This window comes from Diabrotica virgifera, chromosome 4, assembly GCF_917563875.1.
Source record: "Diabrotica virgifera virgifera chromosome 4, PGI_DIABVI_V3a".
Lineage (NCBI taxonomy): Eukaryota > Metazoa > Arthropoda > Insecta > Coleoptera > Chrysomelidae > Diabrotica > Diabrotica virgifera.
Genome location: NC_065446.1, coordinates 156021212 through 156048886, shown reverse-complemented (window position 1 = coordinate 156048886; position 27675 = coordinate 156021212). Strand labels below are relative to the sequence as shown.

The 27675-nt window shown below is 33.0% G+C and overlaps 1 protein-coding gene across 1 annotated transcript in view; it reads right to left on the bottom strand.

Annotated features, from left to right (window-relative positions):
* Positions 1-896: 896 nt before the first annotated feature.
* The window catches only part of LOC126883972 (multiple coagulation factor deficiency protein 2 homolog), a 101836-nt gene continuing 75057 nt past the window's right edge, over positions 897-27675 (bottom strand). The window contains exons 3-4 of the mRNA XM_050649741.1: positions 6043-6265; positions 897-1065 (exon numbers count right to left, since the gene is read on the bottom strand). Coding sequence (XP_050505698.1) covers positions 944-1065; positions 6043-6265 — 345 coding nt within the window. The 3' untranslated portion in view covers positions 897-943. The remainder of the gene's footprint in view (positions 1066-6042; positions 6266-27675) is intronic.

Genomic DNA, 27675 nt, shown 5'->3' with positions numbered 1-27675 from the left:
GTAGTGTAATGAAAATATAATCGAATTTTTAACAGTGTTTAAAACAGAACCGTGTTGATGGTGATGCTGAAATTACACAAAAATCGTGGTGTTGATGGTGATGCTTGGCGTCGAATTATGCAGTCATTATCTTTTCCAGCGATGGTAGAAGATTAAAAAAAGACACTTCTATAGGACGGATATACCTACTTACTCATTTAAATAAATATAAAAATTATTTCTGTGCATTTTTATCATCCACAACCTTCTTTTGAGTCTTGGTTTTTGCTTGATCCATTTATAAAATAATAAATTCATAAAATAATAATTAGCACAATCTAATAGCATAGTAGCTTCGACTTCCATCTTGAAATTATTTAATTAAAAAACGCGTTTTCTACTGACTACGCGCTAAAATAAGTGTGGCCAGCCACTTTGCGCAGTTTAGTCCATCATTTTTGGTGTATACATTTATACGATAATGAACGTTAAACGTTAAGGTTAGTGTGGCCCCAGCATAAGTGAAGTAATTCCTTAACGAATTTTTGAGGGCTTCTGCAACATATTCCCGTCCGTCGTCCTATCTTAATTTGCTCTGGTTTTGCAGGCGGGTGTCTGGTGTTTATTCGGGGAGCCTTTTTTGAAACTCAGTCTTTTAGGCACACAGAGCACTAACATTGTTGTCATTCATATTTACACATTTCGCAATGTTGGCAAATTATTTTCAAAAGTTGAGTTAAACTTTTCCTACCAAATTAAAAATATTTTTAAACAGTTTTAGATGTTCAAATGGATTCATTCGAACATTCGTTAAACAATAACTTTGATCTAAAGTTGTAATAAAATTTTTTAGAAACGTTTTTTAAAGATCTGACATCAACTCTGACATCCCAGTAAATAAAATTTGTTAAGAATAATTAAACTTTTTAAAAAATTTATTAAAAACCTTCTAAACTTAAAACGATTATCTATTATACAATTTAATTGCATTATTTCGAATTCGTCGTCTTTTAGCAGCAAACTCGGTATAACTTAGGAAGCCATCATTATCAGTATCATCATCGTCTAAGGCTTGGTCGACTAGTTCTGAAAAATAAATAAACGAATATAGTATTTTGCACATATTATTATATAAATACGTTTTAATAAACATAAAGACATAATGAAAGAAAAAATTAATTTAACATTGGTAGCGGTTCAAATTATGGAACTCAGTATAATATGTGTCTGTCTTGGTGAAGATGCTAATGAAACATGTTGACAAAGCTCAAGCTGACTTAGTCCAGACATTAATAAATATTATCATAAGCAAATAAATTTTAATAATAGTGTTGAATGGGTTGCATATAAGACTTCATTTTGAATGAAGTAAAACACAGACGTACTCTTAATCATTTGTTGTAACTTCCAACGACCGGTTTCGCTCTCTAAAGTATGCAGAGCATCTTCAGGTCAACGGTTACAAGTCACTAAATGCTACAAATAAAAACCCGAGTTATGGTTGCAAAAGATGCTAAAGATCCATAAGATCAAGCCAATATTGAACAACATATATAAAAGTAGTTAAGACAGCAGACAAGTACATATGCATATACACTCGGGGGCGGTAACAAACGTTCCCAAGCTCACAAACACATGCAGATGTATGCCGTCTGGAATCATGCAATGATAACGTGTCGTACTTACATTCGGTTACAAGGAGCTACTTCTTGAGTATTCATTCACATGATATCTTGCTTAAGTTATGCTAACGGGATATGGTGGAATAGACGGAGAATGTTGTAAAGGTTAACAAGTTTTAAGGAAATTGGAAATTCTTGAGGGTGATGAGATAGTTGGTGAAAGACAACCAACAAATCTTTGCCTGTTATTTTTTGTTTGTGAAGTAGACTAAAGTGAATGTCATTTGTATATATTATATACAATTTTAATATGTGATGGTTTTAAAGATTTTTATTTCTATTTATTAAAACATTTTTATTTATATTTATTAATAGAATTCTATTTATTAATGTATGTGTTAGTGTACGGCTGACAACGTTTGATCCAAACGTTGTCAGCCTTACACTACGTTCTCCACACGTTCTCACTGGATGATTACAGACAGCATATATATATGTATGTGTTTTTGAGCTTGGGGACGTTTGTTACCGCCACCGAGTGCACATGAATACGTATTTGTTTGCTGTCTTAACTACTTTTATGTATGTTGTTCAATATTGGTTTGATCTTATGGATCTTTAGCATCTTTTACAACCAGACATTGTTCTAACTCTGGTTTTTATTTGTAGTATTTAGTGACTTATAACCGTTGACCTGAAGATGCTCTGCATACTTTAGAGAGCGAAACCGGTCGTCGGAAGTTACAACAAATGATTAAGAGTACGTCTGTTTTTTACTTCATTTAGTAATAATATAAATATTTAATTTTTTCCAAATAGACAAGGCGAAAACGGCGGGTTCTGTGGAGAGAATATTCCCATGAGATTTTTTTGCCTAATCACATCCGTGAGACATTCCAGAATAAGATTCAAGAAGTCGCCCACGCGAAAACTGGGCCAAATTTTTTTTACAATTTTTTTAATCAAATTGTAAAAAATCAATATTTTTGGCCAAACCATTTTTTAGGTTTTTTGGGCCATTCTGGATAAAAAAGGTCTCTCATAATTTTTGTCTAAAGTTAACCGTTTTCGAGGTAAAATCATTTTAAAATTGAAAGGCTTAATAACTCGGTTAAAAGTTATTACTATGAAAGTCAGTTACTAAGTTGTTATTTTTAAATAAAAATAATGAGCGACATGCACGTATTAGGCGGCCGTCTGTGATGAGTGCGAAAGAGATGACGTTCAGACAGTGCAATGGCGCATCACACTCGCACTCACATTTACAGCCGCGTTAATACGATCTTACCACTCATTATTAATAATTAAAAATAACAGCTTAGTAATAAATTAATGACACAAATTTCTTCAGGATTGTGAAAGGGGGGCTTTAAATTTGATTTATTCACTTAGTGACTTTCATAATAATCATTTTTAACTGAGTTATTAAGTCTTAAAAATGGCCATTTTCGCGTTTTTCAAATTTTAAATTGCTTATAACTCGAACACGATCAACTCATAAGAGATCTTTTTTATCCAGAATGGTCCAAAAATCCTAAAAAAAATTGTCCGGGTCGAAAATACTGATTTTTGCAATTTGATTAAAAAAAATTGTTAAAAAATTGGACCACTTTTCGTGTGGGCGACTTCTTGAACCTTATTCTGGGGTGTCTCACGAATGTGATTATGCAAAAAATCTCATGGGAATATTTTTTTTAACGATCCCGCCGTTTTCGCCTTGTCTAAAATTATAATTATTCAAAATCATTGGATTAAAATCTTAATTTTTTGTAGGTTTTAAAAGTATACAAGACATCAGTAACAAATGAGTCTAATATCCAGTAGGTACCTACCTATCCTTTTTTGAGATTTAAATATCCAGAAAAGGTAATGACTGAATTCTTTTTCTATGGTAAGCCTTATTAACTCTTCTTTATCGTATATATTCATGAGAAATATTTGTTTCGAAGAAGATAAATCAAAGCCCCTTGCTAGACCAAAATTTTGTTAATATAAAACAAGCTAAAAACAAAACAAGCAACAAGCATGTCTGAACATAATGTCAATAGCATCATTATATCTGATACATTAAGTCTAGTTCCAGTTGTCAATATATGTATCTAGGACGTTTCATCGCCTGCCGATTCATCGCCGGCCGATTCATCGCCGGCCGATTCATCGCCAGTCAATTAATCACTATCTGATATATTTTCGAATTTTCGACAGTTACATTTATTATTTATTTTTAGTATTAATCAGGAATTCTAGGAAATGCGACATATGACCATTCCCGTTGCCATACTTAATCTTTTAATAGACTTTTAAACATTTATAATATAAAATATATTATAATGATTATTTCATTAATAGGAGATTCTGACCAATAGAAAGCTACAGAAATCTGAATTAAATCGATAATTTTTGATAATCTCCCGTCGTTAAGTATATTACGTCAGATGCCCTTCGTTGCTACGAAAAAATACATTCAGTGACATTAATGACAATTAATGTTTTAAAAATTATAAAACTGATGACTTTCAATCGTCAAATATTTATAAAAACTGTGTGTTTAATGGTACTTACATAAATTAATTACAATAAAATTTTGGTTTTGAACAGTTTTATTCATGAAATAATCGCAACAAATTGCACTCGACCTCTGAAATTAATATAGAATTTTTGCTCTCGTGACACTTTGACATAATTTCACTCGCCTTCGGCTCGTGAAATTAAAACTCTCAAAGTGTCACTCGGGAAAAATTCAATAATTTCAGAGCTCTTGTGCAATTACTACTGATAATCTTTTAAATTTCACGGTCAACATTTCCAACCAGGAGAAACTGTTTCTTAAATTCGAAAAAAAGCCAAAATTTCTGTACAAAAATTTAGGGGCAGTAGAACAGTAAAAATATAATAATATTTTCTATCTTTTTAATAATTGTCATAAGTTTTGAACTGAATTTACCGTCGTGTCGTGTCATCTCCCATAATACAAAATCAACTGACTAACTGGCGATGAAACAGACGGCGATGAAACGGACGACGATGAAATGGACTGGCGATGAACCGGCGGCATTGAAACGGCGGCGATGAACCGGCGGCGATGAAACGTCCCATTCCGGCTGTCCGGATGTTTGAGATATGTGGTCTGGAATAACCCATATATGAGAATGGACAGCAAAGCTAGAATTTATAAAACTTGCATCAGACCTGTTATGACCTATGGCATTGAATCAAGAGAAGACACCAATAAAACCAAAAACATGCTACGAACAGCCGAAATGAAGACACTAAGAGCAATAACAGGGAAGACAAGAAGAGATATAATACGAAACAACATCATCAGGGAACAATGTGGCGTGCAAGATGTAGTCAGATGGGGCAGGCAAAGACGAAGAGAGTGGCTCAGTCATGTAAAAAGAATGGGGGAGCACAGACTAATAAGAATTGCGATAGAAGGAAAACCAGCAAGCAAGCGTCCACCGGGGAGACCACCAAAGAGATGGAGAGATAGCTGGCAGTCTACCTCTCAAGAAATACTTCTTCTTCTTCTCTTCTTCTTTTTGTATAGACATGACTCTGTCTGTTTTTTCAATGTGCCTCTAGTAAGTTGTCGTTCCATCGTTTTCGTGGTCTTCCCACTGAACGCCTTCCTATTGGGGAACCGTCTCTCGCTGTCCTGAGAGAAGAAATACTTCAACGTTGGAATTAACAGATCGACAGATCTACAACAAGTATAAGAAGAAGAAGAAGAAGAAGAATTTTGAATTTATAGTGGTCCTTATTCGGTACAACTGCCTTATCGGATTTTGAGATTCCGATAGTATGTTTTCTTAGCTTTGATAGCATATTATTACTAACTTATGACTATTAGTTAAATACCTACACAGTTTAAGTTTATAATTTGTAACAATAAATTCAGTGTTGAAAGGGTCAAATATACGTCTGCTTACTTATTTCTTTTGATCATTCGTTCACTAATTATATTATTATTTTTTATTTTGGTTAACGCACTTTTTTTATATTATCATTTTTTTTGTATCTTTATTACTTTAGTATTAAACTATCTAGTACCTTAGTTGGCTTACTTACAAATTTTTTATTTCATCGGGTTGCATTATATTTTTTAGTGATTTAGTCTTAATTTCTATAAATATTTTGTACTCAGATAGCTAAAATTAAGTAACTGAGAAATAAATCGAAGTAATTTTATTCAACACTTTATATAATAAAAATGCTTAATAAAATTGTATCAAAATTGTACCTTTTTTATGTAGTTATGATCAAACACCCTAAAAATAACGGATATACCTATCATTATTTTCGACAAGTACGAAGGTTAGTTATAAAGGTAAAAAATTTTAACGATGTTTCAAAAAAAAAACTTCCAAATGTCTCTCTTGAAAAAAAAGCAGTCTTAATTTTTTAGATATTTAAATATACATAAATCAGTAGACCTTACCAACATAATAATTAAATGCAGCTTCCTCCTGCAGTGCATTATTTTCTTCTCTGTCTTCGGGGTGCTCATAATGCTCTTCAGTATGAAGAATAGCCTGAAGTAGTTCTAGACCATCTAGCATTGAATTTTTGTCACTATCATGTACTTGAAAATAATAAAATTCTACTTCCTCGTCCGACATTTTGGAAAAATCTGGTGCGGGAATTACCTCCTCCAAATGTTCCTATAACAATTGGAAATAAAAATGCTATTTATAGTTATTTAATAAATAATATCAAATATTTTGTTATAACCTGTTCCATCACAAACTATAAGCAATATTTACATAAACAAAGCAGAAAGTTAGAGTGGCTAGCAACCAACTAAAACATGTTATATTGCAGTGTGTCTGCGTAACTTGGAATCATATGGGAAACTTTTTTATTATCAATGTTACGAAAAAAGTACAGAAGAAACCAAATGTATGACAACATCTAAATACCCACTACGATGTAAAATCGAAATTAACGGACGGAAAATAATAAAGTAGGAAGCAAGGTTTATATCTGGGAATAGATATAACCAGTTACGGAGATGTTGAAGAGGAAGTACGACAACAAAGCTTAAAAGCAAGGAAAGCGGCGGGATCTCTTAATGACACAATCTGGAAGAACAAACACCTAAGACAAGACACAAAAGTAAGAATCTATAAAGCAGCAATTAGACCTATATTGACATACAAGGCGGAGACAAGACCTAACACATCTAAAACGAGACGACTTCTAGAAACAACATATGTAGATGAAAATCCTCCGACGAATATCAGGGAAAAGTCTGTTGGATAGGGAGAGAAGCGAAAACATACGAAGATCATGCAATGTAAAAGACATAAATGGATGGGTGACAAAACGGGAACATGCGTGGAACGTGAGTGGCACGAGATAACTCACCAAATGGACTAAGAAGTATTGGCAGACCAAGAAAAATATGGTGCAATAACTTAAACAATTTAGGAGGTTAATATTGAAAAAGAAACAGGCTTTTAAACCTACATACAAGAAGGAAGAAGAAGAGTTATTTAATTAAGAACAGTTATTTTTCATAAACTGCTCTGCATAGTGTAAAACTTCAGATTCAATCATAAACTGCTCTGCATAGTCTAAAACTTAAGATTCAATCATCAGATATCAAATGTTATCAACAGTATACGAGGTATGTCAAAAATATTAATTTCGCTCAGGAGTAAAGTACCTTCATATTTCACAATATCGAAAATTGTTATTAAGAAAAGTTGTTTGGAATTAAAAATTATGTTATAATATGCAATTATATTCTGCTAATTGAAAAACATTTTTTGAAAATTTTTCTAAATTTACGGACACCTAACATCATTTTTATTTATGATAACTCCGTTATTACTCAGAAAAACAGTTCATCATCATAAGTGGCTCGACAATCCGTTGTGGATTTTGGCCTGCTCGTAAAGAAGTCGCCACTCCTGTCGATTCCCGGCAACTTCTCTCCATATTCTAATCCTTAGAATCTTTAGGTGTCCTTCCACACCATCAATCCATCTTCTTCGTAGCTGTCCTCTACTTCTTGTGCCCTCTGGTTTTGAAAATGTAAACCTATTCGTGTGTTCGTGATCTGGCATCCTAGCAATGTGTCCAGCCCATCTCTCTGCACTTAACAAATTTCACAATATCTGGATCGGTGTATAACTGATATAATTCAAAGTTGTATCTTCGACGCCATAGCCGATTTTCATTTACGCCCAGAAAAATCTTTCTAAGAATTTTTCTCTCAAAAATACCAAGAAGTCTTTCATCATTTTGAGATAAGGTCCACGTTTCAGCCCCTTATATCAAAACCGGTCTTATTAAGGTCATTTATATATTGAGCTTTACTGCAGGTTTAATGTTTATTTTTTAAATATTTCTGGAGGAGACCGTGAACAGTTCAGTTTGATATTTCTATGCGTCTTTTTATTTCGTCGCTTGTCGTGTTTGTTGCGTTTACTAGCGATCCAAGATAAGTGAATTAGTTGACTTTCTCAAAGGTATGGTTGTTAATTTGAATTCTCTGTTGGATTTTTCGGGAGTTTTTAGAAACCAACGTATATTTGGTTTTCTCCTCGTTTACCACAAGTCCTAATTCATTTGCCCCGTCCGTAAGCCTTGTAAAACACTGCACCATGACTCTCATTCTACTGCCCACTATAAATATATCGTCAGCGAATGCGGTAATGTACGTCGTTCTATTAAAAATAGTTCCATTCATTCTAATATTTCATTTTCTGATTGCCTTTTCCAAGGCAATATTAAAGAGGAGACACGCCAGTGCAACCCTTTGTCTTAGACCATTCTTAATCCAAAAGAACGTAGAGTTTTCTCCTTCAATTCTAACGAACGAGCTTACGTTTTGCATTCATAGTTGGCTCAACTTAACTAACTTAGATGGGATCCCAAAAGTTTATCAATGCATTATAATAATAAATAATAACGCAGTTCTTTTAACACTGCCATAGGCTGCTTTGAAGTCGACGAATAGATGGTGTGTATGTGTATATCTATGCTATATTCTAGCGCCTTTTCTAGAATCTGCCTGTGTTTGAATTTGATATATAGTTGACTTTCAAGCAGTAAATCTGCATTAATATTGACCAACATTATCAATTGTAAAATGTTCAAGTCTTTCATACAATACATTGCCGAAGATTTTATACGCAGATGCTAACAGAGTATTGCCTCTATAGTTCTTACAATTCAGTTGATCACCAATTCTTGATCACCACTCTTCTGGTACCAATTCAGTCTGCTATATAAGTACTATTAGTTTATGGATTGCTGCAAAAAGTTGATCACCACCTTTCTTTAAACATTTCCGAACAGATTTCATCGATTCCTGGGGTTTTATTGTTAAAAAAAAGTACGAAAAAAAGTAATTCTTTATAAAAAGTTCTAGATCTCGCAACTAAGATTCAATTATAAGATATCAAATTTTATCAATTTTATACGAGGTATGTCAAAAAATATGAATTTTGATCAAGAGTAAAGTACCTTTATTTTTCACAATATTCAAAATTGTTGTTAGGAATTAAAAACTATGTTTTAATATGCAATTAAATCCTTCTAATTGAAATATTGTGAACTGTAAAAGTACATACTTTACTCTTGAGCAAAATTCATATTTTTTTACATACCTCGTATACTGTTAATAAAATTTGATATCTTAGAATTGATATCAGAGTTGAAAAGGCGCCTTTATTTGGCGCCTAGACTATATTATCAGTGACGATCGGATTTGGATGACAACACAGTATGGTCTCATAACCTGAACTTACATATTATATCAGAAATTTCTTTGCTAACACATGGTTTTTGTACGTTTGGATGTAAGCTCAAAGAATCATTGCAGATTTACAATATTTTTAATACTGTAGTTTAGTACAGAAAGTCGCAATATTTAATATTTTTCTAATGTTTGTATTACAGGGTATACCTGACAGTATATCATGGCAACTCGTGGAAACAGGATGAACACCGAAACGATTAAGGAGAAATGTGATCGCTCTGAACGGGCTCAGCAATAACTATCCTCTTAGCTTATAAATAAAAACACAATGGGAACGATCAGAGAGGCGACTCCACTCAAGAAAGTAATCAACAACAACGTGTTCCGAGAGGAACAGAGCCATGTATCAAGAAACACCCCTCTGGACACCCCCCCTCTAAACAAAATAAAAGAAGAGATTGGTAAAAATGGCTACTGGTACATGAATCACAGCAAATCACACAGACACCTTTCTCACACTCATGTAGATTAGGCTCAAGCAGACCTGATTATCTATAAACAGGAACAGTGAGAGAATTTCTGTAGTTCCATAAAATATCGTTTTACGCAGGGACCCTGTGGGTAAACTATTCATGTATACACCGTTCTTAGGCGTCAACGCCCTTCGGTAGGGATCTATGGAGGAGTATCACCAAGCCGGAAGCCCTTATCCCTTCCCGTACCGCTCCTCCATAGGCCGATCAGACGCCAGTTTATTCCAGACCAAGCCGTAGACTCTGTTGAGTTTTATACTACGGCGTTGGCCTTTTATAAATTTCATGACCTAGCTGAGGCTCGAACCAGCGACCGCAAATCGCAAATCCACTAAACTTGTCGATCGACTGAGCCCCAGCTAACTGGACCGTCAAGACCGACTATAGTATAGTCCGAGTATAGTCTATTCCGCGAATATAAGACTATTATGGATTATGGTGACAACGAATATTTTAATGTGCAACATAGGAAGTACGAAAGTAAATGGCTCTAATAATTATTCCAATAAACAACAATGAAAGCAATTTACTTTTTTTTTTCATATTTTGCACAGTAAAAAATATTCGTTCTCGCGATAATCCAAAACAGTCGTATGTTCGTGAAATAGGATATAATGATGTGGTGAGAACTATAGAGGGCCTGTGGAAAGGAGCAGTCTTAAATTTAGTTTATGCAATACTATTCCTAAGGGCCGATTTCAGTTTCGTCTAAAGAAACAAAAGGAAGACCTTAGAACGGAAGATCGGTTAATGAAAAGTTGAGGACTACCCATTTCAAGACATATTAGATCAGGACATAATAACATCAGAGATACCAGATACAGATCTAAAGTACCTTTTTTAAGTTATTTGTTCACGAGAGAGATGTGGCAAAAGAAATACTCCATCCAGTCTACAGGGTTATACCTGGTACACAGAAAAGACTATGAATACAGAAATCTCGGCAGCAGGAATATTTAGTATTGGTGGAAGTTTAAACTTTTTTATGCCACTAGGAGTATTATTTACCTTTGTATTTTATGCTTTGAGATTTTTGCAATCTTGCACTCTGCAAGAGAAATTGGGGCTTTCGAATTGAATAGGGTCACTTTATGCACAGATTACATCCAAGTAGCCATGTTGTAGCAAAGAACCCGAAACAATCAACGATATCTTATATGACTGTGAGTCATTAAATTGAATGCGCAAACACTATTTGGAGACTACCCATCCTCCAGACCAGTATTGTGTTTCACAATCTGAGAAGAATTACAGGAAATACGCTGGTACGCTGGGGGATTGAAAGAGCATTGAAGATATTAGATGAAAATAAAGCGTACAGTGTATAAACAAATGGACACTAAATAGAAAAAAAAAAGAATGTAATAACCAGATAAGCATAATGGGAAAAGCCCTTGAGATCAAAATAACTAGAGATAAACTACCGATGGCTGAAGAAGTATCGGACGACCGCGAAAAGATGGAGTAACAAGCTGCTATAGAGGTATTAATCCGCCAACGAACAAGCTGAATTGCTTATAAAGAGAAGTAAGAAGAAGGAGAGAAGAAGAAGGAGCGTGTGCTCCATATGTATACTCCATATAGCCATAGACAAAATTAATGTACAAAAAGACAAAACAAGCAAAATAGGTCCATTAAAGTAGTGGTAAGTAGATTACTAAGATTACGTCATTCTATAAAACTTAAGTAATCATATTGTCCAAGAAATAAGGAGACGTGGCTACAAGCTCATCGAACCTGCACCCAAACTGAATTATAATACTAAACAACCCCTTAATATGTTCATGTTATCATTTAGACACGATGAAAATATTGATCAAAGATTCGGAATTTCTGATATATTTGGAGTTGGACCTCAGATTTTTCCCTCAATAAAATCCAGACTCGTGCTTCAATGAAAAAAATGCCAAGCTCTTGGCCACGCGCAAAATACTGCGCACAGCAACCACGATGTGTTAGATATACAGGAAAGCACCTGATCATCGACTGTGATAAATCTAAAAATTCCCAACCTAAATGTGTCCACTGTGGAAAAGGTGATCCAACTAACTACAGATGATGCATGATAGCCAAAGAAACTCAGAAGTTAAAAGACAATCAAAATAAGGAAACTACAATACCTAAACAGCCGCAAAAGATGCAACAACAGATACCAATATAAAAAAACAACGAAAACAAAAACCTAGAGCCAATCCGCTAGAGGTAGTCTAAATTTAAAGTACTAACCCAAAACTTAGCTCTAAAATTGAGAGCACTCTTCAACAAAGAAAACTAAATTTATGGTGATCAGTAAAAAGAACATTCAACATATCGACCTGAATATTGAAGCTGAACGTATTGAAAGAGTACACCGATTTAAATATCTGGGATATATGTACAGTAAATGATAAGTGGGACCCAGACGTAGAGATTAGGATCCGAATTGAAATAGCAAGATCCAAATTCATAAAAATGAGAAAGCTCTTAAGCAACCGCAACCTAAGCGTTAACCTCCGATGGCGCGCCACGAAATGCTACGTACTATCTACGCTAATTTACGGTGTAGAAGGGTGAACGTTAACAGCAGCAACTATAAAGAAGTTAGGGCTCTAGAAATGTGGCTGTATCGACGCATACTGAGAATACCTTGGACAGACAGAGTGACCAACACAGAGGTATTGAGACGAATGGGTAAAGAGGTGGAATTGTTAACAACAACTGTTAAAAGGAGGAAAGCGTCATACCTGGGCCATGTATTCCGTAATGATAAGCACAGTCTGCTACAACTTATCGTGGAAGGCAAGATTGAAGGTAGAAATGGTTTGGGCAGAAAGAAGGAATCCTGGCTGAGAAACTTAAGAGAATGGTTTCAAATACCAGAAGCTGCGAACATAATACATGCGGCACAAAACAGAGAAACCTATCGTTTGATGGTCGCCAACCTTCGGTAGAAGATGGCACATAAAGAAGAAGAAACCGACATACGAGCCTACTGATACCAACAAAATTCTATAAGTCCTGACTGATTTATTTATAATTTGAAATGTTTCTGAAATTAAAATGTATACCATTTTTATTCAGTTGCAATGCGAAGGCAAAACTGTTTTATTTTTCACTTAGAAATGTTTCTGTTAATTATATACATATTGAAGAAGCATGAGAAATGAACACCGATCATTTATCCACCCTTCTCACTGTAAGTAATACTATTATTCAAAGGCAGCCACCTCCTAAACTGACTAATAAGCTAACAGATTACTTTTTAGCTTCACTTAAAAGAAACAATAAATATGAAAGTTTGATGAACCGTATGTTTGATTTGTATGAACTTGATGAAGAAACGGAATCTTTTGTTAAACAAATTCAACAAGATGCGGGGAATAACTCACCTGCATCGGGACTACGTGCATTATATTATTCTATTGTAGTAATCTATTATCGTATTTTCAAAGCATATAGACGGTAATAGAAGAAACGTTCAAATGGGACAAATGGTCACGTTTATGTTGTCACTTCAAAATACTCGTGTAGAGGACGACTGCATAAACGCAAACCAATTCAAACCATAGTCAATGGCACGACAGCGTAAACTATTGGTAGGAAAGGGGGAAAGTGGGAAAGGAATACGAACGGAGCAATTTAACTTTGCATCCAAATCAAATAAAATTTTGATGCGATTGATTTGCAAACTATTTTTTATAATAAAATCTTTATTTTTAATATATTAAATTGTTATCTACATTTATAATTTAAAAACTTCTAAAGGTACGAAAACTTCAATATTAAAATTATTTAGTTTTTATTGCATATAAATAAAATTGTACACATAACTTCAAATTTCAAATGATTTTGTTCCAACACAACGAAAATTCGGCACGTAACTCTGTATTATAATTTATTCCTGTCCAAAAAAATCATCCACGAAACTTTTTAAAAAAATTTCAAAAAACATTCGACCAAAAATTTCAACTTTTGTCAAGACTTTTTTTAGTTAAACTTTTTAAAACATTTGCGAAATTATTTCATTGACTAATTGTCCTGTTCCAAAAAGTATTAAATGATATTTTTACCAAAATTTTATAATTTCTATTTTAGTCCAATTAATGAAGCTTGAAATAGGAAAAAACCTCGCAATTTTTACAAAAGAAATAGATTTGCTTGAAAATTTGAGAATAAGTATACTCTGGGCTAATTAGCAAAATTCATGGACAAGTTATTTACCAGCAATTTTATTGCTGGAATCGAATTATAAGATCCTATATATTAATAATATAGGTATGCAAAGTCCGCAGATAGTGTGCTACTTTTTTTATAAACAAAATGGCGCCGACAAATCGTATTTTTTTTAATTATTGCTCTATAACTCCGAAGATTTTAACTTTACAACAAAAACACGAAAAATAAAAATTCACCTCAATTAAATTCTGCATAGAAATATGTTTTTCACGATTTGCTCCGACGAAAATTTTCCTCGGAAAATGCGGGTTTTCCTAACAAAAACTATAATTTTCAAATAAAGTTTTAGGTAAGTAATTATTAATCAATAATTAAATAACTTAGTGATATCAAAGACTTCTTGGTGTAGATTGTAACTCCAGAAGCCGGTGAAAATTAAACGAATATTTTACCAACAATTCAATTGTTAATTAACAATTTACGATGGCAATAATAACTAAAATAATCATGATACATTGATCAAACTTATAAATATTATAAAGATGAGATGCTTGTTTAATATTTTATCGACAAAATATAAATTTTTCTTTTTTTGCATAATCTTTAAATTTTGAAAAAAAAAATAGTTATAAATACGTTGGTCTAATTAGTAAAGTACAAAGAAAGGTTATTTACCAGCAATTTTATTGCTTTAATCGAATTATAAGATCTTATATATTATTAATATAGGTATGCAAAGTCCACAGATAGTGTGCTACTTTTTTTATAAACAAAATGGCGCCGAAAAATCGTATTTTTTTCAATTATTGCTCTATAACTCCGAAAGTTTTTAACTTTACACCAAAAATACTCAAATAAAAATTCACCTCAATTTAATTCTACATAGAGGCAAGTTTTTCCCGATTTGCTCCGACGAAAATTTTCCTCGGAAAATGTGGGTTTTCCCAACAAAATCTCGAATTTTTAAATAAATTTTTTGGGCCAGTAATTATTTATCAATAATTATATAGCTTGGTGAAATAAAAGCTTTCTTGGTATAGATTATAAATTCAAAAGCCGGTTAAAATGAAACGAATATTTTAGCAACAATTCAATTGTTAATTAACAATTTACAGTCGCAATAACAACCAAAATAATCATGAGACATTGATCAAACTTAGAAAGATTATAAAGGTGTGATGCCTATTTAATATTTTGTCGACAAAATATTAATTTTTCATTTTTTTGCATAATCTTTAAATGTTTAAAAAAAATTGTTATAAACAAATTAACATTTCTTAGAAATTGTTTATTATATTCTAATTTTTAAAATACTTAAAATACGTATTTCATAGGTCTTGAAAATGAATGCTTTAAAAAAATTTTCCAACCATTTGCAAAAAAGTTAGGAAACAGCAAAATAAATATACAATATCTCCATTGTTTATAATTTGTTTTAATTGTTTCAAAGCCTAAAAGTGAGTCTATGGTACAATCTAATTACTCACAAAGAATGTCAAAAATTAGTGCAATGGTTATATTTTAATCAAAGATTAAAAATACTTTTTTTGTAATTTTTAGCGCGAAAGTAGGCTTGATACAGAGCCGGAGATAAAATGTTCACTCGAAGCGACTGACACGCTTAAACTCGCGCGAGTTGTGTATGTGGGCGGGTAGCTACGGTACTGTATTATTTTACTTTCGCGCGTGTAAATTACAAAAAAATATATTTATAATCTTTAATTAAAATATAACCATTAAGCTGATAATTGATATTGTTTTATAAATAATTAGCTTGTACTTTAAACTCACTTCTACGCATTGAAAGAATTAAAAAAAATTATTAACACCGTAGTAATAGTATGTTAATTTTGCTGTTTCATAACTTTTTTGCAAATGGTTGCAAAAAAGTTTTAAAGCATTCATTTTCAAGATATTTTAAATGCGCTTTTTGGCCATTTTTAAAAATTATAATATAATAAAAACTTTCTGAGAAACGTTAATTTACTTATAACTATTTTTTTTAACATTTAAAGATTATGCAAAAGAATAAAAAATTTATATTTTGTCGACAAAATGTTAAATAGGCATCTCATCTTTATAAGATTTCAAAGTTTGATCAGTGCATCATAATTATTTTGGTTATTATTGTGACCGTAAATTATTAATTAACAATTGAATTGTTGCTAAAATATTCGTTTAATTTTCACCAGCTTCTGAACTATATTCTAAACCAAGAAGGCTTTTAAGTCACCAAATTATTTAATTATAGGTAAATAATTACTTATCTAAAACTTTATTTGAACATTAAAGATTTTGTTGGGAAAACCCGCATTATCCGAGGAAAATTTTCGTCGGAGCAAGTCGGGAAAAACAAGTCTCTATACAGAATTTAATCACGGTGAATTTTTATTTGAGTGTTTTTGTTGTAAAGTTAAAATCTTCGGAGTTCTAGAGCAATAATTGAAAAAAACACGATTTTCGGGCGCCATTTTGTTTATAAAAAAAGTAGCACACTATCTGAGGACTTTGCATACCTATATTATTAATATATAGGATCTTATAATTCGATTCCAGCAATAAAATTGCTGGTAAAAAACTTTTCCTAAAAATGGCCTATTCTCCGATAATCAGCCCAGACTAGTAGTGGAGAGTCCAAGAATCAAAATCTATATGATGCCGAAAGGCGCTTTTACCACGGGGGTGGTTGCCACCCCATCTGGGGGGGTGGAAATTTTTTATTATATTTTGACCACAAAAGGTGGTAAAAATATTCAATCTAAGCAAAAAACGTTCTATATATTTCTGTGATAAAATTAATAGTTTTCGATTTATTCGCTATCGAAAGTTAGTTTTATATCGAAAAAATCCATGTTTTTACTAATATCTTTATTTTTAACTAATAAGTTTTCTGCTAATAACTCCAAAAGTTTTCGTTTTATCAAAACAGCTTTACTTAACAAAAATATAGCTTTTGAAAAAATAAACAAAACCGTTTTTATAATTTTCTTTAAGTAAAATAGTAATCGAGCTATGCTTTATTATATGCTAGCTCTTCTTCGTCAAATGCTAAATATTGTAGTTTCAAAGTCAAAAGACTTTGTAACTAATTTAAAGTATTTAAAATCGTCTATCTGCAGAAATAGACAAAAAGTCTCTAGCTGAAAAATTAAATGACTTATAATGAAAAGAATGTCAGTCACTATTTTCTTCAGCGAAAAAGTGATTGGAAACAACCGCCCTAATCACCACCCTAAGTAAAATTAGTCATTGACCTTATTTAGTCTTCTTTATTTATGTATTATTAATAGGTTCTAGAAGTTTGATCGGCCCAGAATATTTGATTTAAAAAAAATGGAGTTAAAGGCGAATAACGAATTTTTATAGTTTGGAAAAAATGGATTTTTCTTCAGAATAAAAAGATTAGCATCAGAGATACGAAAAAATGTTTAATAATGAAATTGTAGCTTATTTGATTCCCAAGAGCATGGTTTGCAAATTTTTTTTCTACGGCAAAAATTCAGTGAACTATTGACAATTAAAACTTGTAATAATATGCAAAAACCATCTTTACCAAACCTTTCAAAATCATCTCTTTTGCGACTTAGGATTTTTAAAAGATTTAATAATAATATGCCTATAGATCTTGTGAAACCCTACCAAATTCATATTTACCAAACTTTCTAAGATAAAAATAAAGAGTTACGGGTAAAAAACAATATTTTTTTTGAAAAAAAAGGAGAAATCCAATTGGAAGCATAATAATGTAAGTTAGGGGTGTTTTTAGTCATTGGCCTTATTCATTCTTCTTTATTTATGTATTATGAATAGAGTCTAAAAGTATGAGTGGCTTAAAATGATTAGTTTTTAAGAAACTAGAGTTAAAAGCAAATAACGAATTTTTGTAGTTTGGTAAAAAATGCCATTTTCTTCAGAATAGAAAGATTAGCATCAGACATACGAAAAAATGTTTCAATATGAAATTGTAGGTTATTTAATTCCCAAGAACTTGGTTTGAAAAAATTTTTTCTACGGCAAAAATTGAGTGAATCGTAAATGAGTACAATGGTAAAACATTGATTTTTTCAATACAAAACTAACAAAAATGAATAACCATTTTCATTCTGGTGGGATATGTTATATGCCATTAGAGTGAAAACTTAGTCTTTCACAAAACTAACACTTTCGATAGCGAATAAATCGAAAACTATTAATTTTATCAAAAAAATGTATGGAACATTTTTTGCTTAGAATCAACGTTTAAATCAAGTTTTGCGGAAAAAATATAATAAAGAATTTCCACCCCCGAGATGGGGTGGCAACCACCCCCATGGTAAAAGCGCCTCTCGGCATCATATAGATTTTGATCCTTGGACTATCCACTACTTATTCTCAAATTTTCAAGCAAATCGATTCATTCTGTAAATATTGCGAAGTGAAAAGCTTCGGTTTCTGGACTATTTCGCCTATTTCGTCTATTTCTATAATTTTCTATTATTTACATCGACGCTACAATCTAGGGATGGCGATTGTTGACAAAACACCGGTTTTCGGTTATACCGGTTTTTTCTGCCTACGGTTTAACCTGGCGGTTATAACCGGTAAAAAAACCGGTTATGCCATAAACCGGTATTCGGTTTTTTATTCATAACCAATACCCAATATGTTACATTTACATTGTGCTCTATTTTGCGATACTCCATTCGAATCGATATCATTCTATATCTGTATAGAAATCAGTCATCAGTGTTGTGAAATCGGTTTCAGTAAGTTGAAAATTTCTCATTTACGCGCGAGGAGCGAAAAATTTTCCTATTTTTTCTCTGAATTCAGTTTTTTTTCCATTTATCCCGTTTTTCACCGGTTTTTACTTTAAAAAGAAAAAACCGGTTATAACCGGGACAAAAAACAACCGGAAAAACCGATTATTGCGGAGGAAAAAAACCGGTTTTAGGTTATAACCCGTAGGTTTTTCCCATCCCAACTACAATCTAATAAGTGCAGGTTTCAATTATAGCCGGATCAAAGAACAATCTGACCCAAAAAAAAATAAAGGAAGGATGAAAATTTGGAAATAGGTAGTTGAAATTGTCTATTTTATATAAAAAAGTTTACAATTGTACATCCCCTCCATTTTACAAAAATGGAGGGGAATACCCCTTCTCGGGAGTGAAAAAATATACTTTCAAAATAAGTCCGGAATTGGGTCTTCTTCTTCTTCTTTTTGTATAGACATTACTCTGTCTGTTTTTTCAATGTGCCTCTAGTAAGTTGTCGTTCCATCGTTTTCGTGGTCTTCCCACTGATCGTCTTCCTATTGGGGAACCGTCTCTCGCTGTCCTGACTACCCTATTTGTTGTCATTCGGCTTATGTCGTCATTCCATTCTATTCTTCTGTTTCTTACCCAGTTGTTAATGTTATCCACCTTGCATCTCCGTCGTATATCTGCACTTCTAGCTCTGTCCCATAGAGTCTTACCATCGATTTTTCGAAGGGTTTTAATCTCCGCTGTTTCGAGCAATCTTTTTGTCCTCTCTGTGTCGGGTCGTGTTTCTGCCGCGTATGTCATTATTTGTCTGATGGCTGTTTTGTAAATTCTGCCTTTCATTTCTTTTCCGATATCTTTATTTTTCCATATTGTGTCATTCAGGCAACCTGCGGCTCTGTTCGCTCTATTCACTTGATCTTCCACTTCTGTTTCGAGTCTTCCGTAGCTAGATAGTGTGATGCCTAGGTATTTAAACTCCATCACCTCTTCTATTATCTGACCTTCCAGCTCCAATTTACATCTTATTGGATCTGCTGTTATAACCATGCATTTTGTCTTTTTTGAGGAAATTAACATGTTAAATTTTCTGGCGATTATGTTTAATTGGTGCAGCATACGTTGTAAATCATCTTCACTTTGAGAGATTAGTATTGCATCGTCCGCATAGCAGAATATTTTAAGTGGTTTTTCTCCCATTTAGTGTCCTTTTTTAGTTCTTACTTTTTTTACTATTTCGTCCATGATCCGGTTAAACAATAAACGACTCAAGGAATCCCCCTGTCTAATCCCGGCTATTGCCGGCTTCAATTGGGTCAGTTAGTTCATCTTTCACTTTTACTTCTATTGTGTTGTTCTGGTAGATGTTTTCTATCGTTTTAATTATTCCCAGAGGTACCTCTCTCAAATATAACAAGTGGATAACGTCCTTTAATGTGACCCTCTCAAATGCTTTCTTAAGGTCCACGAAACATAAATATGGAGGTTTGTTGTATTCCGACGATTTCTCCTGAACCTGCCTCACTACAAATACAGCGTCAGTGCATGACCTTCCCGACCTAAAACCTTATTGTTCTTCTGCTAATGTTATAATTCCATTCAGTTTGTTTGTTATCACTTTTGTTGTTAATTTTAATGTTGTGTTTAATAAATTATTCCCTCTGTAATTCTCCGGGTTTGATGTGTCTCCTTTTTTGAAGAGAGGTATTAGGATGCTTGATCTCCATTCTTGTGGTATTCTGTTTTGTTCTATTATTTTTTGTATTAGTTTTAATAGTTGTTTAGTTAGATCTTGTCCTCCGTACTTTAGGAGTTCGTTCGATATTCTGTCCTCTCATGGAGATTTTCTATTTTTAATTTTCCTAATGCTTCCTTTACCTCTCCCTCCTCGATGTTTATTTCTTCGTTTGTCGTAACTTCAGGTGTTGGCGTTCATTGTCGTCGCCTTCAGCAAATAGATATCGGAAGTAGTCTGCCCATGTTTCCTTCTGAATGCGTTTCGCTTTTATTAATTCGTTCATCTCCCTTCTTTGCCCGCTGATCATTCTCCATAATTCTTTTTGTGTTCCGTAGAAGTCGTGTTCTATCTGTTTTGAGAAACTCTGCCAGTGCTCCCTTTTTATTTGCCTCACTAAAGTATTCGTTTGGTTTCTGATTGGTTTGTGGTGGTTGAATGCATGTTGTGTTTGTTTTGTTCTGTATTGTAAAAAGGCTTTCTTCTTTTCTTCACATTTTATCTTAACTTCCTCTCTAAACCACGGGGTTTTCTTCTTTAATATGGGAGTATTTTTTACTTCTCTCTCTCTCCAAGTGGTTCTGTTGCAGCGTCAATTATGTTATCTTTGAGTTTTTGCCAGCTTTCATCGACGTTATCGTTTTCTAAGATTCCATTCTCAGCAATCTTCCATGATATTCTTTTCCTGTATAAATATTCCGTGGATTCCGTATGTAGTCCTTCGACTTTGATTTTTGTTTGTGTTGGTGCTGCCCTCTTAGGTGTGAAATATTTCATAGTGATTCCTATTTTACATAATACTAGGCTATGGTCGCCACCTACATCTGCTGAATTGAGGCATCTTACGTCGATTATTTTTGATGGATGTATATCTCTGTTGGTTACAACATAATCTATCATAGATATTTGTCCACGGGTGTTACTGAATGTGTATTTGTGTTGGTCCTTGTGGTCAAAGAATGTGTTGTTAATTCTAAGTTCGTTATTTGTGCAAAAGTTTATCATCAGTTCTCCGATTTCGTTTTTAGTATTTTCATTGTATTTTTGCTTAATTCCGGGTATTACTTGGTTACCTATTCGAGCGTTAAAATCCTTAAGTATTATCATCTTCCCTCTAACTTGATCTACTACTTGTTGTAATCCGTCATAAAAGATTTCCCTTGTTGTTTGAGGCTTGTTATTTTATGGGCCGTATACTCCGATGATGTTCAGATCTTCCTTTTCCATTCTAATTTTTGCTGTGACAATTCTTTGCGATATATATGGACACTCTTTGATGTGATTTTGGTATTTTTGATGTATTAGTAATGCTACACCTTCTTTGGTCCTGTTTTCTTTTGCTATTCCACTGTAGATTAATATATATTCACCTAATATTGATTGTCCTTTTCCTGTAGAGCGCATATATCTATTTGTTTCTCTTTTAATACTTGGGTGATTTCTTGATCCCTAGTGTTGAGTGATCTGATGTTCCATGTGGTAATTCTCATCAATGTTTTTTTGTCCTTATTTCTCGTCATGGTCGTCTTCATATGATCAGTCCGGTTCCGAGGCTTCACATTGTTTCTTTGAGCAGTATTCGTTTTTCCGATTGGTAGGTTGCTGACCTAGCCAATCAACCCTCCACATTTTATCCGGGCTTGGGACCGGCTGTGGTAATCGCAGAGCTACTCGATCCACCCTGCAATTACCCAGGCAGTGTTCGGAATTGGGTAAAATGACTAATTCTAAGCAACTTTTGTTCTATAAAGTTGTTTTTTCACTAAGTCATTGAGTGAATATGTTCATTTTTACCAACAAAAAACATGTTTTTCTACTGTTTTTCGCAGATAACTCAAAAAATAAGTATTCAAGAAAAATATTCTTGGTAAAAATGTAGCTTATAAAAAATTGAAAAGAACAGTGTACGCACGTCTACTGTATACCCAGTAGAAGCGGAATTGTAGCTAATGAAAAGTAGGTTCTTATTCGTCCAATTCCAAATAGAATATTTTAAAGTGAAATAACCAAAAGACGGAGCACTTTCCGGGGAAAACTAATTACAACATAATTGAGGGGCAATTTTCGCGATTTTTTTAGCGAAAAATAAAAACCACCAACAATATTTTGAGCGCAACTTACTTACTTTTAATGCTAGAAGTTTTCTAAGAAAACAAGAATAAACCTTTTTTTAAACACTTTAAAAAAGTTTTAATTAGTTTTCCCTGAAAAGTGCTCCGTTTTTTGGTTATTTCACTTTGAAATATTCGATTTGGAATTGAACGAATAAGAACCTACTTTTCATTAGCTACAACTCCGCTTCTACTGGGTATACAGACTTCATGCGTACACCGTTCTTTTCACTTTTTTATAAGCTATATTTTTACTAAGAATATTTTTTTAATACTTACTTTTTGAGTTATCTGCGAAAAACCGTCGAAATAGTATATTAAGTATGGAGAACGGTAAGGGTTTTATACCGATCGAAGACAATTGTTTGGAGGAGGAGCGGAGCGACGACTCCAATTATTGTCTGAGATCGGTTACCCTTAACGTTCGACATGCTTATAACGTTTTTTGCACGATTGATACCATTATAAATTATAAAATTAAACATTTTCCTCATATTGACTAGTTTCATTCATTTTATCAAGATAGATACTTTGGTTGTTAGGTAGTAACTAGGGTGCATAACAACAATGAAGAATTGAGTTTTTATTTAGTTGTCAATAATTTTAAGTACAATTTTGATTATTATAAATTAAAATATGAGCGAAAGTGAATTTGAAGAAATTGAACGGGCTTGGGAAGAAGGGTGTTCCGCAATTATTCCCGTAAAATCCAAAATCCGTTATCAAAATACCTACCAAAGTTTTAAAAAGTGGTGCGAAGGCAAGAATTTAAGAATCGAAGAAAAGACTCTATTGGCATATTTCGTTCAAAGACATATGCAGTTGAAAGCTCCTGGAAGCCTCTGGGCAGAATATTCAATGATTAAATCCACCGTTTTTCTTTATGATGGCATTGATATTTCCAAGTTTTCAACTTTGATCGCGTATTTGAAGAGAAAAAATATTGGCTATAGGCCTAAGAAGTTTCAATATTAATAAATAATTCGTTAGTTTTCTTTATTCTTTCAAAAAATAAATTAAAATTAAGAGATTTTTTAACTCGACGGTAAGTGAATTACTTACCGTCGAGTTGGAGTACTTACCGTCGAGTTGGATTACTTACCGTTGAGTTGCTAGTAAATGTCACCTACTGACGTAAAATCTTTCACGGTAAACAGTCGAAAATGATCAATCGTGCAAAAAACATGTTTTTTGTTGTTAAAAATGAACATATTCACTCGCAAATAAAGTATTGGCTTAGTGAAAAAACTCTATAGAACAAAAGTTGCTTAGTTGTCATTTTACTCAATTCCGGACTTATCTTGAATGTATATTTTCACCCCCGAGAAGGGGGTATTCCCCTCCATTTTACAAAAATGGAGGGAATGTAGAATTGTAAACTTTTTCTTATATAATAATAGACAATTTCAACTAGCTATTCCCAAATTTTCATTCTTCCTTTATTTTTTTGGAGGTTTTCGTAAAGTTTTGTGTTCTTGATTGGGCTATTAACTAAATTAATTAATATTTATGCTCACCGTCTCTACAGTCAGAAATTGCACCGCTGTGCGCGATGTTTTAATTTTAGTAAGTGTTTAAACTTCTTGATTTTTAAAATTTGAAAATCCAAAATAATACTTTATAATTTCGAATTTTCAAATTGTAAAAGACAATGATTTAGTGTATGTGCTAAAAAGCATTTCTACCATAATAACGAGATCGGAAATTGTTTTTTCATCGAAACACCTTAGAATTTTTTTGGAACTTCTCTACCAGTGACTGACTTTTAATTAATTTTATTAATATTTTATAAGAGCAGAGTTCTTTTGGTTTATTTTCTGGCCTTGGTTTGGAACCTTTAGTTTTAATTATAATATTATTTGTAGATTTGTACACATTTAAGTTGAAAATTTGAATCACAATATTGTTTATGTAGCTCTAAAAAATTCAGTTTAAGGCAAGTATTGTACCCACACAACCACATAGCATTTAGGTAAGAAAATAAGTATCAAGTATCTAAAGAAAGTTGCTCCACTCTCCCATATTTTAGAAGCAGGCTTGTGGACGAGGGATGTTGCGGCCGCGGTGGTGAGGAGATCGCGCAAGCTCCATAGTCATTGTTAGTTGTTCCATGGTTATTCTGATTCTGTACTGGCGAAGCGTCCATGTAACCACTGATACCATTGGTAACAGTTAAAAATCTTGCCAATAAATATTTTATGACGATGAATAATTCTATTTACCAATATTTTTACCAATAGAAATATATTATTATATTATGTGGTAATAGTACCTAAGTCAGTAAATAACCAACTACTCGTAGACACGAAAATATTAGCGGGTTTATGTGACTCAGTTGCACTTTATTATACTCTGTTACTCTGTTACAGACTCATTTCTAGTTACAATTACTGTTATATACCCACGCTGGCGCTCGGGACCGGCTAGTGACTGAAAATTTTGAAGAAGCGACGGCATAAGCGCGCTGTGTATCAGTAGCGCTGTTACCAGATTTAAAATTGATGACAGTACCTATAAAAAGTGTGCGTGCAGTTAACCATGGATGAGTGTCGCTTCTTAATCGATCAACTACTTGAAAAGTAATTCTCCTTGTATAATTTTGAAGAAAAAATGAGATTAAAAATGAAAGACCTATTTTAAACAATTTAAAAAAGGAATCAACAAAAGTAGTTCGATATTTTAAATTTAGTTGGTACAGTGAAAATCCTTGGTTATATTATGGTTGCAAGAAAAATATACTGTATTGTTGGCCATGTCTTCTGGTTTCTACAGAAAAATGGGTAGACCAGTGGTTCACGATTTAAATAGTGTTAGATTTTTAAAAAGGAGACATGAAATTTCTCCGTTACCTACATGTAAGATGTATACCCAATTTGATTCAGTTTGGCAAAACAAAAATCAAAAGTTCTCTTAACCAAGCTTTTAAAGCAAATATTGCTAAACATAATGAGTTTTTTAAAAAAATAGATAGGTATATCCTTAGCACACTTATAATAGATACTGTATGTTTTTGGGCCAAACAAGTTTCGTGGTCATTTTGAGTGCGACGACTCTGACAATCCAGGCAATTATAGGGAATTGTTAATATTAACATAACATTGTTAACATTAATTGCCAAAAAAGATCAAACATTTTGTCAACATCTAGAAACATCTGTTTTTTAGAGAGTTTCAAGTGATATACAAAATGATATTATTGAAGCTACACTCACCGGCACAAAATTCCGTCAGCCAAAATTTTTTATTAAGTTTGACAATTTATAACTTTATTACTTGTGCTCCGTTTTTCAAGATTCTTACACCAGTTTGTAGTTACATGTATTCATATTGTTTGGTATTATTCCGGTAACAAAAAATTTTGCTTGCATGTCATTGTACAGGGGTGAAATGAAGCGTTGTATTTTCTCCTAATTTTAAAAAATTCTGTGGAAAATGGAATAGCTGATTTTGTTTCGTTGTCCTGTCATATTTTCCCGGAGGCATCAGCAACATTTTGTTTTTTGAATTATCCGAATATCTTTTTTCTTGTAAGAGCTGTACCATTTTTTATAAATAAAAACACTGATTGAGTCATACAATTGAGGTTGGATTGATAAGATTAGAATGTCCCGCATGCAGCCCAGATCTCGATCATATTGAGCATTTATGGGATGAATAGAAAAAGCTATTTGCCGTCATCCTAGGCCTCCAGAAAATTTGGTACAGTTATGGCCCTGGTAGAGGAATATCGGGCTATTCCCCAGGCAAGGAAAACACATCTTTATTAGATGCTAAACAGATTGCGAGCAGTCGTTGCTGCAAGAGGTGGACATAACCGCTATTGAATTGTTTTGTTTTATTGTTAAATTTGTTTTGTTTTGTTAATTTTAGTGCGTTTGATATTTTTAATTAAATAAACCTTCAAAGTAGTGTTTTTAATTGCAGCTATTACAAGAAAAAAGATATTCAGATAATTCAAAAAACAAGACCGTAATGATATCTCCAGGATAATACAAAAGCAGTATGAAACAAAATCAGCCCTCCAATTTTTCCATAGAATTTTTTAAAATTAGGAGAAAAAACAACGCTTATATTCACCCCCGTATAATGCCATCTAAGCAAAAATTTTTTGTTACCGGAATAATAGCAATTGACATCAATACATGTACCTACAAACTCATGCAAGAGTCTTTAAAATCGAAGTACAAATAATAAAGTTATAGATTGTCAAACTTAATCAAAAATTTTGGGTGGCGGAATTTTGTGGCGGTGAGTGTATATATAGATTTAGCCATATCTTCATATTTTTAAATAAGATTTTTTGCATCTGGTTTTGGTACCACTTCAGAAAAAGTCACGCCTCGCCACTGTGATTCTGCCATAACTTCTACTCAGTGGGAACAAAAAATCCTATGCTGAAAAGTTACAGGGCAGTACTCTTCTATCTTCTACTTGCGTCTGTTCTTTGCCAAAGCTACAGAAACTTTTCTACATGTAGAATTCTATATTGCACGGAGTCCCGCTGCTGAACTGATTTACAGAGCTAAAGGTAATTTAGAAAACCTATCTGATTTCTAGAGATGTTTAGAGTGCTCTAAATAATGGTGCTTAACAGCTTAAAATAGAAATAAAAAAAATAAAAACGAATCAATTAATAACTATCTAAGAGAGCTGACAATTGGTAGCACAACGGATTATTTCCTCTGAAGAGGCACGAAGAAATTAAAACGACCGATATTGCAAAATCCTCAACTAAGATAAACAGATCGAAGCTGGGCAAAAAGAAATTTAGAGAAGGCTAATAAATTTACTGAATATCGTAAGTCAATATTCCAGATAAGGTGATAACACACTACAATGGGAAAAGGTCACATAGGAAGAAGGCGAAATTAAACTAGTCACTCCAAAAGAAGTGGCCGACGAAATTAAGATAAACATCAATCCCAGAAAAACACCTGGGTTTGATTTAATTACTAGATAAATGTTAAAACAACTTCCTAGAAAACCCATAGTAAAATTGACATATCTTAAAAATTCCTTGTTCCGGTTAAGATATATTCTCAAGATATGGAAAATGGCTGAGGTAATAACGGTTCTTGAACC